The following is a 14,121-nucleotide window of genomic DNA, read 5'->3' as shown; positions in this document are numbered from 1 at the left end:
GGTTATAACATCTGTTGTTCTTATTTCAGAAGCAGATCAATGCTTCAGCCAAACCTCTGCTACTCCTCTCATGTCCAACTTGGGGAACTCCTAAACCTGTTCTATTAGAGCCTTTCTGCCAGCATGATGGTACTGCATCTCCAAAAAGCAGAAACTAACAAATCTCTGTCAGTGTGATCCTTTCCACAGAAGGGATTTCAGCAGTGCAGAAATATCAGCATGGAGGCAAATATTTTTCACACTTCAAGCCAATAACGCTAAGTCAGCAAAATTTAAGCATGTGTTTGACCTGTGCGAATCAGTGGCCAAACACTTCGTTGTGCTAGGAGTTGCTACATATAAGCAATCTTATCTTTAATAAAGTACAATGTGATAAGTAGTGAATAGCTTTCATAAACATCTTATCCGAGTATTTCAAAAAGGTTTATAGTTAACTTTAAGCTGGTCAACAAAGGGATTTAATTCTTCATGTACAGTCTACTGACCTACCCTTGTATTTTCAATAATACCATGATCTTTAATAAAGATTAGCTTGGGATTTGAAGTTCACTTATATTTTTACTATATTACTATGATATTTATTAATATGCCAATTTGAATGTCTTGATCTTGTTTGTTTATGAAGCCAAATGCTTCCAAGGGGAAGTCATGTTTGACCAACGTGAGGAGCCTCTGCAGCGACATGATCGGCCTGATGGATGCGGAGGGAGCAGTGGATATCGTCTTTGTGAACCTCAGTAAGGCCTTTGACACTGTCCCACATAAGGTTTTCATAGACAAGCTGTTGAAATAGGCGTTGGGTGGGCAGACAATGGGGTGGACTGAAAACTGGCTGGGCCCAGAGGATAGTGGTCAGTGGTGCGAAGTCTAGTTGGAGGTCGTGACTAGCGGAGTGCCCTGGGGGTCAGCACTGGTTCTGGGCCTGTTTAATGATCTTCATTGACGATCTGGATGATGGGCCAGTGTACCTCAGCAAGCTTGCCAACAACACAAAACTGGGGAAAGTGGTGGAGACGTAAGAAGGTTGTGCTGCTGTCCAGAGGGACCTTGACAGGCTGGAGAATTTCACCTCTCTGAAAGGCTAGGAGCTGGGACTCCATAGCCTAGAGAAGAGAAGGCTCAGAGGCATCTCATCAACCTCTCCCTCGGTGTGTAGCTAGTCCTCAGAAAATTCTGGTGGTTTTCCCTGTTCTTGCAAGAGGCCCCTTATGAAACCAGTACTGTGGGCAGGGATTTTTGTCACAGCAACTGTCTTGGCACAAGGAAGCATATAATTAACCTGCATTTGGTTTTCCTTGAAGGACTAACCTTTGCCAGATTTGTAGCTGTAATGTAGTGGAGCAATGTCTTATATGTTTAAAAATAAGAACACTTCATTCTCTGGGATCAGAAAGTAAAGGAAAGTGATAAAGAGGGAAGGACTGAGAGATACATAAGCCTAAACATCATTTTCTTCATAGAGAGGTACCAGAAAAACAAGATAAAAATTGATCTCTCGCTGTATAGCAGGTTTCCAGAGATAAGGTAGCCTTGGAAATCAGAAGTGGAATGTTAACGTTAAGTGTAGGGCTTGTATTTTTTGCAGCATCTCTGCTGTTTGTAGAGTTTCTGAAACTGCAATGGAAGCGAAGACAACTCCCTCCTGGACCAACTCCATTCCCCCTCTTTGGAAATCTGCTGCAAATGAAGTTCCGAATTCATCATGACATCCTTAAAAAAGTATGTATTCTGGGGCAACTAAGTAATAGATTCATAGGCTGACTGAAGAATGAATGTATGTTTTTGTTAACATAGTTCTCTTTTGAGTGCTGTGGAGGGATTTATTCTGTAGTGCGTAGACATGAAAATCTATGGGGATGAGTTAAATATGGTTGTTCTTCTGAAATTTTTGGCTTACTATGAACCATGTCATTAAAACCTTAAGTGTACATGAACAAAATATTAATATTCCTGCCTTAAAAATAGGAAAAGCATTGTAAAGAACAGACTTACATTTTGTGGAGGCTTTCATATGGCTGTGTTTTGGCTCTTATTGCATTGGCAATTTCTAAATATCCCATGATATCCCAATGGGATATCAGGTTGGATCTTAGGAAGAACTTCTTTACTGAACGGGTTGTTAGTCACTGGAATAGGCTGCCCAGGGAAGTGGTTGAGTCACCATCCCTGGAGGTCTTTAAAAGACGTTTAGATGTGGAGCTTAGGGATATGGTTTAGTGGAAGATTTTTTAGCATTAGGTCGGAGGTTGGACTCGTTGATCTTGGAGGTCTCTTCCAACCTAGACTATTCTGTGATTCTGTGATTCTGTGAAATTGAGTGTATGAACTATTGTGTCTATGTGTTTTCAGTGTAGAAAGGATTTTTTAAGTGCTCATTCAACTTTTTTTTTTATTTTTTATTTTTTATTTTTTTTTTCATAAGATCTGAGATTTAAATTTTTGCTTATATAAAATTTGGTCAGATTTTCAGAAGAAACTTCAGTCTGCTGAACGTGATTGAGCTTTTAAATAGCTGAACTAATTCATTATGTGCCTACACTGAGAATGAGCTCTTTTCTAAGCCCAGTTGTAATGCAGAGCACTTCAAGAAATTTTATCCTACTGTTTTATATTCCTAGTATATATATTAAATATTTAATGCTTATATTTAACACTTACATATGAGTAATAGCACCTCAATTTCATTGTTTGTTTTCAAGCTTCCTTTTCTCTATTTCTCTTGCTAGTTCTCCTAAGTTGCATATCTCAGGGCAAAGTAGTGTGACTCCTCAATGTGAAATTATAGACACTACATGTCTGTTGTATTTTCTTCTATTTCTGAACTCCCAAACCAGAAGAGTAGTATTGCTTATACCAAGGTTTCAAAAGCTGAAGATGTGTTCCTCCAACAATGAAATTCAACCTTAGATAAATACCAAATCTGCAAGCACATGCATATAAATCTTTGCACAATGTGCATAGCTGTTCCCTCTTGTTTGCACACAGGCAGCAAAATTTTGCCCTCCTCTAGTCCTGCAGTAGACTTCTTGTAATATTTTGACAGCTCCTCACTCCTTCCAGCCTATTCTACCCCACAGACTTCCTACTTTGACCTAATCGCTGTTGCCTTTCCCGCAGCCTTGTGTTCTCTTACTATTCCAGCCCCCAGTTCTTCAGCCAGGGAAAGGGCTCTCCTGCCTACCTCTGTTAGTGATGGCTGTGTGCACTGTGCTGGAGACACAGGGCTATTGCAGCTGAGCTAGAAAGGAGGGGATTCCTGCTTTCCCTACCTCCTCAGCTGCTCTTGCTGCACTTAATACACAAGGGGGAACATTTGATGGTTCTCCTAAAACTCATTATCTAATGTTGTCATCTTACAATCATGAAGGAATTCATCTGCAATGAGTTTGAATTGTAAGACATGCCAATGTCTGATGTTATTTATTGCAATATTGTCTGATATTTTAGGAATGTTGTGATTATTAGTAAATGAAAGTTTACATAGAAACCGGGCTGCAAGCTATATTAGATGTAAGAATTAATTTGATGCTGTCTTCTCAAGGTCCAGTGCCCTTGGGGAATCTGTGAAGGGTGAAGAACTGTTTCACCTTGTTTGATTTAAATGTGATGGTTCTCATCCATGTTGTTCTGATACTGCTTTGTTCTATAGATGAGAAAACTTCATGGTAATATCTTCACCTTATGGCTTGCAAACACGCCTGTGATTGTCCTGCAAGGGTACCAGGCAGTGAAGGAGGGTATGACTGCCCATGCTGAAGAGGTTGCTGGAAGGCCACAAAACTTAGCCTTCAACATGTTGACTCATGGAAAGGGTAACTATGATTTTCACAGATTCTTATAAGGTATTCTAACCCTGGTTTTGGAAACTGATTCAGAGTCTCAGAGCACTTAATTTATGGTGGAAAAAAAAAGGTCAATATTTTCTTGAAGTTTTAAGAAACATTGCTTTTTGGGTTCTGTTGGAACAATAATGGCAGAATACAGCTATAATAAGATTTTCTGTATAGGTAGTAGATTGTAGACTAGAAGAAAAGAGGAAAAGAGAAAAGAAAGTCATACTCCAGGACTGCTGATAAAAATTAACTTGACAGAGAAACTTCTTTGAAACATTAACTGTATGCATTTATTAATTCATACAGCATTAACAACATTAATTCATTATGATTCCAGGTGTTATGTTCTCTAACGGTCATCTTTGGAAGCAACAGAGGCGTTTTGGACTTGTAACAATGAGGAAAATGGGAGTAGGGAAAAAAGACCAGGAGTGTCAAATACAAGAGGAAGCCTGTCGCCTGGTGGAATACTTGCGGGGAACAAATGGTACGTGCCTGTGCTCAGCATTCGGGTCAGTATGTGCGGTAGTGATTTTGCTGAAGAATGGATCATTGGTAGCTTTTGAAATTATTTATTTGGTTACAAATATGGATTAGAATTTTACATGCGGAGCTGAGTCTCAAAGGTCTGAATCTTATGATCTGTGGGAAGCATTTCCTTGAAGTGCTACCTGTGAAACCACCCCACAGGATGAATTTAGAACTGAGACTCCATGGTTCCTGTCTGTAAGTGTTGGTATTTCTCAGGGTAACAGCAAACAGTAACAAAACAGATTTCACTGCACCCTATATCCCTCTACAGAAAAGAAAACAAGGCATAAAGTATTCAAAGCTTTGGCCAAGGCTGCAGAACCCCATGGCTCAGCTCTGGCAAGTGCATTGGAACAAGCTCACCTCACATGGCTTGGGGTAACTTCCTCAGTAACAGGAATTTTGTTTAATTTGTGCTGCTGAAAAATGGGGAGCATCTGTAGGTTTGTTCAATTATTCCGTTATTCACATACAAAGGGTGTGAGCAGAGAATAAAGGATGGTTCTCCTTTTGATTCAGCTGCTTATTCATATGCTGTCTTGGCTGACCTTTTTTGTACCAATTATTGACAAACGTGATATCTGCTGATGCCAAGGTCCTCTGAAACCTGGGTGTTTTTATTATTACCACTACAAATCCAGTTCCCACCAGCAGTCTTGCCTTTTTTTTGATAATCAACAAAAAAACTTTGGGTGTCTGAAGTTACTTTTTACTCACGTCTTTTGCTGATAAATTGCAATTTTTCATCCACTAATCTAACTAACATCAGAAGAGTTTGATAAAATGTTATTTCATCATCTCTCTGTTCAGTGCAAAAAGCTGGAACAATAAGTGTTATTGGTGAATACTGTTCACTGTGTTGACAGGAAAACCTCTGGACCCCACTATGCCCATTATTCATGCTGTTTCAAACGTGATTTGTGCTCTGATTTTGGGACATCGCTTCTCTATAGAAGATGAAAATTTTCACCGCTTGATTGAAGCTGTTGATGATATATCAGCATTTATGAACAGCCGCTGGTTTTATGTGAGGATTTTTTTTTTTGTTGTTATTTTATACAGCTAGACAATGAAAGGCAACTTGCTGGTTACTCTTATAACAAAAATGAATACTAATGCACCTGGAGTCGCTGGAGTATGCATCAGAACAGTACTTCCAGATGACGTTTAAATCTGATTTCAGTTGCTTATGCCTTATCATAGCATCAAAATTTCCCGGTTCTGGTGGACTGGGATGGAAACACATAGGCTCTTTACGTGACTGAGAGATGTATGAAGGTCTTTCTCAAAAAAGTGCTACCTGTACAGCTCCACTGTTTGAAACACAGTAGCAAAATATAAGCAAAAATACCTGAAAAGCTCTGAAATAAGCTTATCTTAAATTCTGACAAAGTGGCTTTCTTTCAAAGTGACTCCTAAGATATCTTCTAAGAAGGGTAAATACAGGATCAGCTATTCCCAAACCGCTTTCAGGAGATATTTGTATAAGCTGTTCTTAAAGCTCTTAAAAGTGTCCACAGCTAACCAAAACATTCTAGCCCAGTATTGCATTCTGTCCTGCTCTCCACAGTGCTTTCATAGTGGTGTACAATCCTTTAATAATCACCTGTACTAATCGATTTTCCTAGTAAGCAGACAGGTAGTGTTAAGCAAAATTGTGCAGTAGGTTGAGGAAGAAATGAAAGCAAGGAATATGAGCAGGCTTGTGGGAAGGCATAGGTTTGTAATGCAGCTGCCATTAAAAAAGGTGAGCCCAAGACTTATGACTTAACACGTAACTTAAGAAGGGTAATTCTGCTGTGTAAACTGGAATGACATGATGCAGTCTGTAAAAGGAGAAAAAAATAAAGGAAAATGAAGTAGAAGAGTGGAATTAATATAAAAGTTGTTTTGCCTCTCTTCTGCTGAGATGTTGTTTTATAAGGGTTTAAGTGAAAGAATGTGAATGAACAGCAGGGAATCCATGCAGCTCTGTAGGTTTCTGCTCCGTAAAGTTGTTTTGAGTATCACACATGTGATGTGTTTGACTAACTGCACTTCTTTTCTGGGAAAAAATGTATCTGAGTAAAATCTCCATGCATTCAGTATCCTACAGTAAGATACCAAAACAACTAAACAACTGGGTTTGGATATTTCTATTTTCAGTTTATCAGATGTGTCAAGGAAAATAGCTTTTTTTTTTTTTTTTTTTTTTTTTTGATCTTTTTTATATGAGGTCTTTGCTACTGAAGTTCAAAGGAACTTCATCTATTCTTCGTACAACACAATTGAAAATCTATAGCATAAAACTAAGGGAAATTCTACTCCAGAGAAAAATGGTACTAAGAAAGTCTTTAATGGATCACTGGACAGGAATTAGATTTTCAGTGTAATGGTGAAGATACAGTCATCAGTCTTTCATTCGCTTCCACTACCCACAAGCCTATATTCGTATTCAAATTTAATTTGCTGAATACTACATATCTAAGATCTCTCTTTCACAGGTACATGATCAGATTCCCTGGTTTGCAGACCGTTTTTTAACACCTTGTAAGAAGACTTTTTCCGGTGTACATTTTATGAGAACTTTGTTAGCAGAGGAAATTGAACGCTACAAAGAAAAAAGAAAAGCAGATGAAAATCAAAATTTTATTGGTTATTATTTGGATCAGATAGCTAAAGTGAGTATCTCTGTTCTCCTTTTAGGCTCCGCTAACAACTAGGGCTTTTAAGCGCTCCTTTCATTATAATGGTGTCTAGCATCAATTAGGGAAATATATAAATCCCCCCTAGAAAAGCTTATAGGTGGATGAATTATAAAACAAACAAACAAACAAACAAAAACAACCAACAACAGAAACTGAGATGGCAGGAGGAGGATGAAGTAATAATGTGAGTAGATTTGTGGGTAGATTATCTATAGCCACAATAATAGCAGGTCATCGTATGATTAAGTTACAGCTAGGAATAACAATTACGATAGGATTTGTATCAAGATTAGAAAGCATATGTGATTACATAAATTTGTCATGGCTGAAGAACCAAATGTGCATGTGGATAGGATAAATTTACAAATGCACTGGAGAATATTAGAAAATGACTTCGTATTATTAAAGAAGTTTTCTTTTCTAGCCCTTTATTTATTTATTTATTTATTTATTTTTCATTTTGAATAGTATCAGTAAATAGTCCTGTGGTGCAGAGTGCTTTGCTTCTCTTTTGTGTGCCTTAACTTGATCTTTGCAATTCATATTTGCAGACTGAAGGAGATGCTGATGCTACATACGACAAAGAAAACTTGATCCAGGCTGTTTTTGACCTCTTTCTGGCTGGTACAGAAACTACAGCTACCACTTTACGTTGGGCATTGCTCTATATGGTGGTTTATCCTGATGTTCAAGGTAAGCACACACAAACAGTTTTGCACCTTTTTATAAATTATAGGTGTTCAAATATTGGCATATGAATCAGGTGAACTGCATGTGTCTGTTTCTTCCTGTGTCCTTGCTAGCATACAGGCTAGTGATTTCAGGCTTCATTTCTAGACGATTCAGAATGCAGGGTGTGATTCATCTGATCAGATGGAAGGGTCTGCTCTGGGATGAGATATATCACACTCCTGCCCCTCCACCTACAATTGAGTAGACTTCCAGTGAGCACAATATAGAGTCTTTGGATCACCCTCTTTGACCTATGGCTTCCGCTCCTTGGTATGCTCCCAAGTACTTTGCAGCAGAAATCAATTCAATGCAGTGGTAGGCTGTTAATTAGTGTGGTTATGATATGATACTTAGAATCTTGAACATAGATATCTGCATATAAACAGATATTAAATAAAGATTGGGCTGAGTAGCTTGAAATTGTATGCTTTTAATAATGGTTTTCACAGAAGAAAAATACAGGTTGTCAATGGAAATAAATAATCAGAGTGCGCAGAATAATAAGGATTAAAATGTATTATTAATTGCTCTGAAAGCCTCCAGTCTAAGCTGGGTATCAGGTGCAGAAGGAGGCTGGCAACAGGAAAATGACTGAAGTGGTAAGGAGAAGGGATTTCCCATTGTTGTTACCTAATGGCTCTTCAAAAGACCTAAAGTTTGAGACTGCACAGCATATACTGAATTTTCACAGCATGGTCTTTCAACCTCTCAGGATATATTAAAGTTAACTTAAGTTTCCTGATGCATAGGATCAATCTACTTGCAATGATCAGACCATTTCAGAGCAGAAATTAATCAAAAATTACTTTCACTTCAGGTTGTAAATAATAATAATGAAAAAGTGTCGTTGAGGGAAAAATTCTTTTGTGTAAGTGCTTCCCAAGACAGCTAATTACAGAATAGTAATTTTGCCATTTACAGATGGCAATCAAAATCCTTGTAGTTCTGAGTGAAGACCAGTCCTTGTTCAATTACTAAACCAATCTCTTAATACATGATTAATATTTAATTTAGGTCATCCAAACGGGAATTTAAAGGTTTTTTTTTTTTTATTTTTTAAAATATATTTTTCATCTTGCTGGGTGGTATTATAACTGTACAAAGCATTAGGAAAAATATGATGATAGAGCTTATAGATTGTTGTATATTTAAAGCTCAATATTCCTCTACAGAGAAAGTCCAGAAGGAGCTGGATGCTGTTCTGGGTTCTTCCAATTTACCTTGCTACATGGACAGGAAAAGGCTGCCCTATACAAATGCTGTAATTCATGAGATCCAGCGATACAGTAATATTGTCTTAATTGCACTTCCCAGACAGACTATGAAGGACACAGAACTGCTGGGATATCCTATTCCAAAGGTACAGGCATGCTGCATGTTTGAATGTTTGAGGTCCCGTGCAATTGTAGTTGTTTTTAAAACAGTTTTAGTGTAATTTTTAAATTACTGCATCCACTTCAGCTGTCCAAAACACTATCTTGTTTTAGGTCCTTTTGTTTTAATTGCTCATTTAGTTGAAAACCATCTGTGATTGAGAACTGCCAATATCAGCAGAAAAGTGGTATATGAGTTTAATTTAGAAATGATTTTGAGGGTTTTTCTGTTTGGGGACATGTATGTCCCCAAACAAATCTACAACTTCCTCGTAAGGGGGTGTCGAGAGACAGGAGACCTTTTCTCCATTAACACCAGTGACAGGACCCACGGGAACGGGGTTAAGCTGAGGCAGGGGAAATTTAGGCTTGACATCAGGAGGGGGTTCTTCACAGAGAGGGTGGTTGCACACTGGAACAGGCTCCCCAGGGAAGTTGTCACTGCACCGAGCCTGTCTGAATTTAAGAAGAGATTGGACTGTGCACTTAGTCACATGGTCTGAACTTTTGGGTAGACCTGTGCGGTGTCAAGAGTTGGACTTGATGATCCTTAAGGGTCCCTTCCAACTCAGGATATTCTATGATTCTATGATTCTATGCTTGGGTGCTGCCAGTTCTGGCGCTGTCCCTAAGATATGACCATCTCTAAAGCAAGCCTGTTGCAAAGAGTTGTGTATATTGTCCTAACTACTTTGTCCTACTAGTAGCTTTTCAGAGCATGACTTCTGATGATAGAAACCATGTGAACGGAGACTGGAAATAACCTTAATAATTTCCAGCAGACTCAAGTAAGTCTCTTGTCAAAGGGGCCTATTAGCTGATGAAAAAAGGCCATCCAAAACCAGAAAAAAAAATAGTTCCACTGAAAACCTTGGAAAATTGAAATTATTTTCATCTTACAAACTTTTAAATGGAGTATTTTACAAATGTTATAATTAAAATATGTAAAAGTTTTATAACTGAAAGGAACATTAGGGTTTTTTCTATATATTCTCCTATCATTGCTTTTCTTTAGTTTCATTTTCATTCTTTTTTTTAATGGATTTGCTCAAAGCAACTCTAGCATGGCAGAAATCATAGAGTAACAAAGGTAAAAATTAAATTGGTACTCATTCTACTACTGAAAAGCTAAGTATTAAAAATGCAGTGGCAATAGCAAAAAGAAAACCAACACATTTTTACAAATGTGCTTTTTTTTTTTTTTTTTTTTTTTTTTTTTTTTTCCAGAACACTATAGTTCTAGTAAATATTGATTCCGTTCTGTCTGATCCTGAAAAATGGGAAACACCTGATCAGTTCAACCCAGGCCACTTTCTGGATAAAGATGGAAACTTTGTACACAGAGAAGCATTCTTACCATTCTCGATAGGTAATTGCACTGAACAACAATTTATTTATTCCATGTGACAACAACTTAGGATCCATTCATCCCTCAACATGACTTGGGAATAGGTATATAAATCTATTCTACTGTTGTAAAGATCTCCAGGAAGAGAAAAGTGCAATTGTATGTGGAAAAGATTGGAAGAGAAGGAATGACAAACAGAAACCTTTTTCTTGGAAGAGATCCGTTTTCTCTTGGAGAAGAGATCCAGCTATCAAAGTAGTATCAGTAAAATTCATAATGCTATTAAGCATGTAACTATAAGCTATGCAGCCCTGGTGATCATTTCTATAATGTTCTGTCTGCCTGCTGTGAATACAGATGGAAGCTTTCAGAGTGGAAATACAAAGCAGACTTTCAGTTTTGAACCACTAAATGACAATCGGCTAATCATAGGAGAAAAGGACTAAGTCCACAGAAAACACGCAAGCAAACAAAAAAACCCGTACCTATTTGGGAATAGGTGCTGTGTTGTTGTTGTTTGTTTGTTTGTTTCATTTTTTCCTTAAAACTGCAAGCAAATTAGAAAGGTATTTTGATAGAAATCCTTTGGCTGATAGCCTTTTCTGTCTTTTCACAGGGAGCCGTGTATGTATGGGGGAGCTCTTGGCAAGGCTGGAGCTCTTTATTGTCTTTTCCACCCTGTTGAGGGCATTCAGGTTCACCCTGCCTGATGGAGTGAAAGAAGTCAACACAAAGTTTGTTTTTGGAAGTACAATGAGGCCTCCCCCGTACCAGCTCTGTGCTATTCCTCGGTAGGAAATATTGCTGTACAGATACAGGGAAGACTTTGCATGATTGTTTCTGCAAATTAATGCATCTTAACATGTCTTAAGATTTTTTGATTTCCTCTTCATTTGGCCAATCACTATACTGGAAGGTGCTTTTCATACAGTTGCATCTTGAGAATTTTACCTACAAAGAGTTAATCTTTTATTCTTGTTTTCAGTTTGCAAACACTTGGTATATTTGTCCTGGTGCATACTATTAAATAAAGATATAATGAGAAGAATTAGAGCTTGGACTTACTTATTGCTAACTGGAAGCAGCATCAAGAGAGAAAGAACTTGAAGCAAGGTCTATAAATTAAAAGTGTCATGATAAAATATCTGTACATTCTTTCTCATAAACCACGGTTTGTGGTGATAGGTGTAGAGGTCATTTGATCTGTCCCAGGATATCAGTGGATGGAGGAGTTAAGCTCTTGGGAGAAACCTTCTAAAGAGTGAGCTAATATGATCTGAGATAAGTACTTTTCCTGAGACTGAACAGGTTTGTTGTTGTGCAACTCTGTCGTTGACACGTGGCAAGAAGTTGAGGGTTTCGCCCACTAAAACAAGTAGTAATTCTGCCCTTGAGATGAAAGTAGAGGAATGGCTTCATTAAGTAGGTGTGGAGAACTTTTCATAATCCAGGCAAGGACCAAGGACTGGAAGACAAATGACAGCAGCAAGCTAACACAAAGTGTTGATAAATAGTTCCTTCTGCCTTTTATGAACCCAGTGGTTGACAGCAGCATAAGAACACATATTTTTCATGATAGGTAGTCATCTGGCATTGTTTAGTGCAGATCCTTCAATAATTTATTCAGCTTCATTTGTACTTCTCAGTTCTTTAATGGATTCTTTATTACAGATAGCTGATGACATCTATCACCATAAATTAGCATATCACCACCAACAGAGTATTTGGCACTACTGATGACTTTTTGAAGCCCTTTATGAGCATTGTGCTTAAGTACTAAGCAAATGTGGACATTCAATATTTTGCTAGCTCAGTTACTGACATTTAACAAAGGATTTTTTTGATAGGATTGAGTGTGCTTTTTCCTATATGACGTACAAAATGGATACTGTATTCTAGCATATGAGGGGTTATTTTTATACACCAATTAGCTGGTCGTAACTGCTGTAGGACTAAAGTCATTGTCAGCTGTGTTTGTTTTAGTTACCTCAGCCTATCTAGTAGTTTAAAGCACCAAAGTTTAACAGGCAGAGATCTATGAAATCAGTAACCTGTGATGCCAATGCCATCTAATAGGACATAAAAACACATCTGGATACTCTCATACTGCAGTAATCCATGCTAAGTGCCTACTCATACTCTGTAGGGAAAAAATGTGCCAGATTAAATTATGTGCCAGATTAAATTATGTGCCTAACATCTCAAGGTTACTCCACACGCTCAGCTTTGCCAGTGAGTACTGCGAGAGCTTTCTAGCTCTCCTGTCCTACCTAGACTGGGAAGGTCTGGGGTTCCTTCCAAGCAAAATTTGGAAGGTGCATGATGGATGTGGAGCAGACATAAGAATGTACTGGCCATCCTATTTCCCACGTATCACTCTACTCTCATTTTTCTGCCTCTATCTTATCTTCAAAATTCACTTCAGGTGTTCTCTTGCTTGGTCTGCCTTCCTGCTTCCAATTTTTGTTCCCTGTTGGCCTCATTTGTCTTTCTGTTTTTACTGCCCTTCTATGTTATGCAGTTGTTTGTCTTACCTTATCCTTTACTGTTTCTTAAATTACTTGCAGAGTAGCTGTAGTTACTTTCCCTAACAGCACTGCGTTGTATGCATTAAGATAAAAAGCAGATGACAGTATGAATTGCAGCCTCTTCACTTCATCATCAGAGAAAGCAACTTGAGGCTTTATTGTTACTTAGAGCAGCAAAAAGATATAATATTGAAAAAGGAGTGGTTGTCAGAAAGCCTAAGGAAAACAAACAAATAATGGATTGATAATATAGATATCAGCATGAGTAAATGCCAGGTTTTCCTTTCTCTCTCCCTATGCTTGTTCTCCCCTCCTAGAAGCCCGGCAGGAAACAGGCAATAGCTGCAGGGCTCCTGTTGAGATCCATATGGTTTACTTTCAAACATAGCCATATTATTTATTGTGAAAATACATTTAGTTCTGGGAATGTAATCAGCACCAGAGTATCACCATTCCTACACATAAAGCACAAATTACTCAACCCTTGTTTCTTGTTTTCTGAATGTGAATCCATACTCCAAGGATCTTCCATGTCCCTGGTGTTAGAACGAATTTGTACAACCATTGCTTCATGATTTAGGAGACCAGTTGTGTTGGGAGGGTTTTGGCTTCAATGCCTGGATTCCTCCAAAAGGCTTGGAAAAGTTTGATTGGGCACCACTTTACTCATGCCCACTGATATTTTTATTGTGCTTGATACATGTGGCTTAAGGAGCTGGATCATCCTAGAGACAAATGTTTTCTAAAGTTTCAGAGTTTCATAATAGCAAATGTGAAAATGTGGAAACAAAAGTAGTCCTGGAGAAACTGGAGATGGATATCGGAATTTAAACTGAATGTTTTATTGCCTGCTGTAGAAATTTAATATAAAACCAAAGATTCTATTTAAATTCTGGATTCTAAGCTGGTGTGAGTGTGGAAAGATGGGATTTTAGTGTGGTTCTTCAAAAAGAGTGTGTGTGTGTGGGGAAGTGCCGAGTAAACAGAAGATAAGACAGTGAGGAGCCTGTCCAGATGAGTCCAGAGAGAAATCCTCAGATCCTCTGCTGATCCTCTGGGACCAGCATGGAGGAGGCTGGAGGGGTGGGT

General features: G+C 38.2%; 1 protein-coding gene across 1 annotated transcript; it reads left to right on the top strand.

Moving 5' to 3' along the window:
- Positions 1–1,244: 1,244 nt before the first annotated feature.
- On the top strand, positions 1,245–13,624 carry LOC118171777 (cytochrome P450 2C25-like). Its single transcript, XM_035335179.1, has 9 exons — positions 1,245–1,719; positions 3,650–3,812; positions 4,171–4,320; positions 5,231–5,391; positions 6,848–7,024; positions 7,603–7,744; positions 8,956–9,143; positions 10,384–10,525; positions 11,121–13,624. Exons 1-9 carry the CDS (start codon positions 1,549–1,551, stop codon positions 11,297–11,299), a joined length of 1,473 nt encoding a protein of 490 aa, XP_035191070.1. The 5' UTR covers positions 1,245–1,548; the 3' UTR covers positions 11,300–13,624.
- Positions 13,625–14,121: the final 497 nt, after the last annotated feature.

Source organism: Oxyura jamaicensis, chromosome 9 (assembly GCF_011077185.1).
Source record: "Oxyura jamaicensis isolate SHBP4307 breed ruddy duck chromosome 9, BPBGC_Ojam_1.0, whole genome shotgun sequence".
Taxonomy (NCBI): Eukaryota; Metazoa; Chordata; class Aves; order Anseriformes; family Anatidae; genus Oxyura; species Oxyura jamaicensis.
Note: the sequence above shows the minus strand (reverse complement) of the source record. Positions and strands in the feature narration are given on the sequence as shown.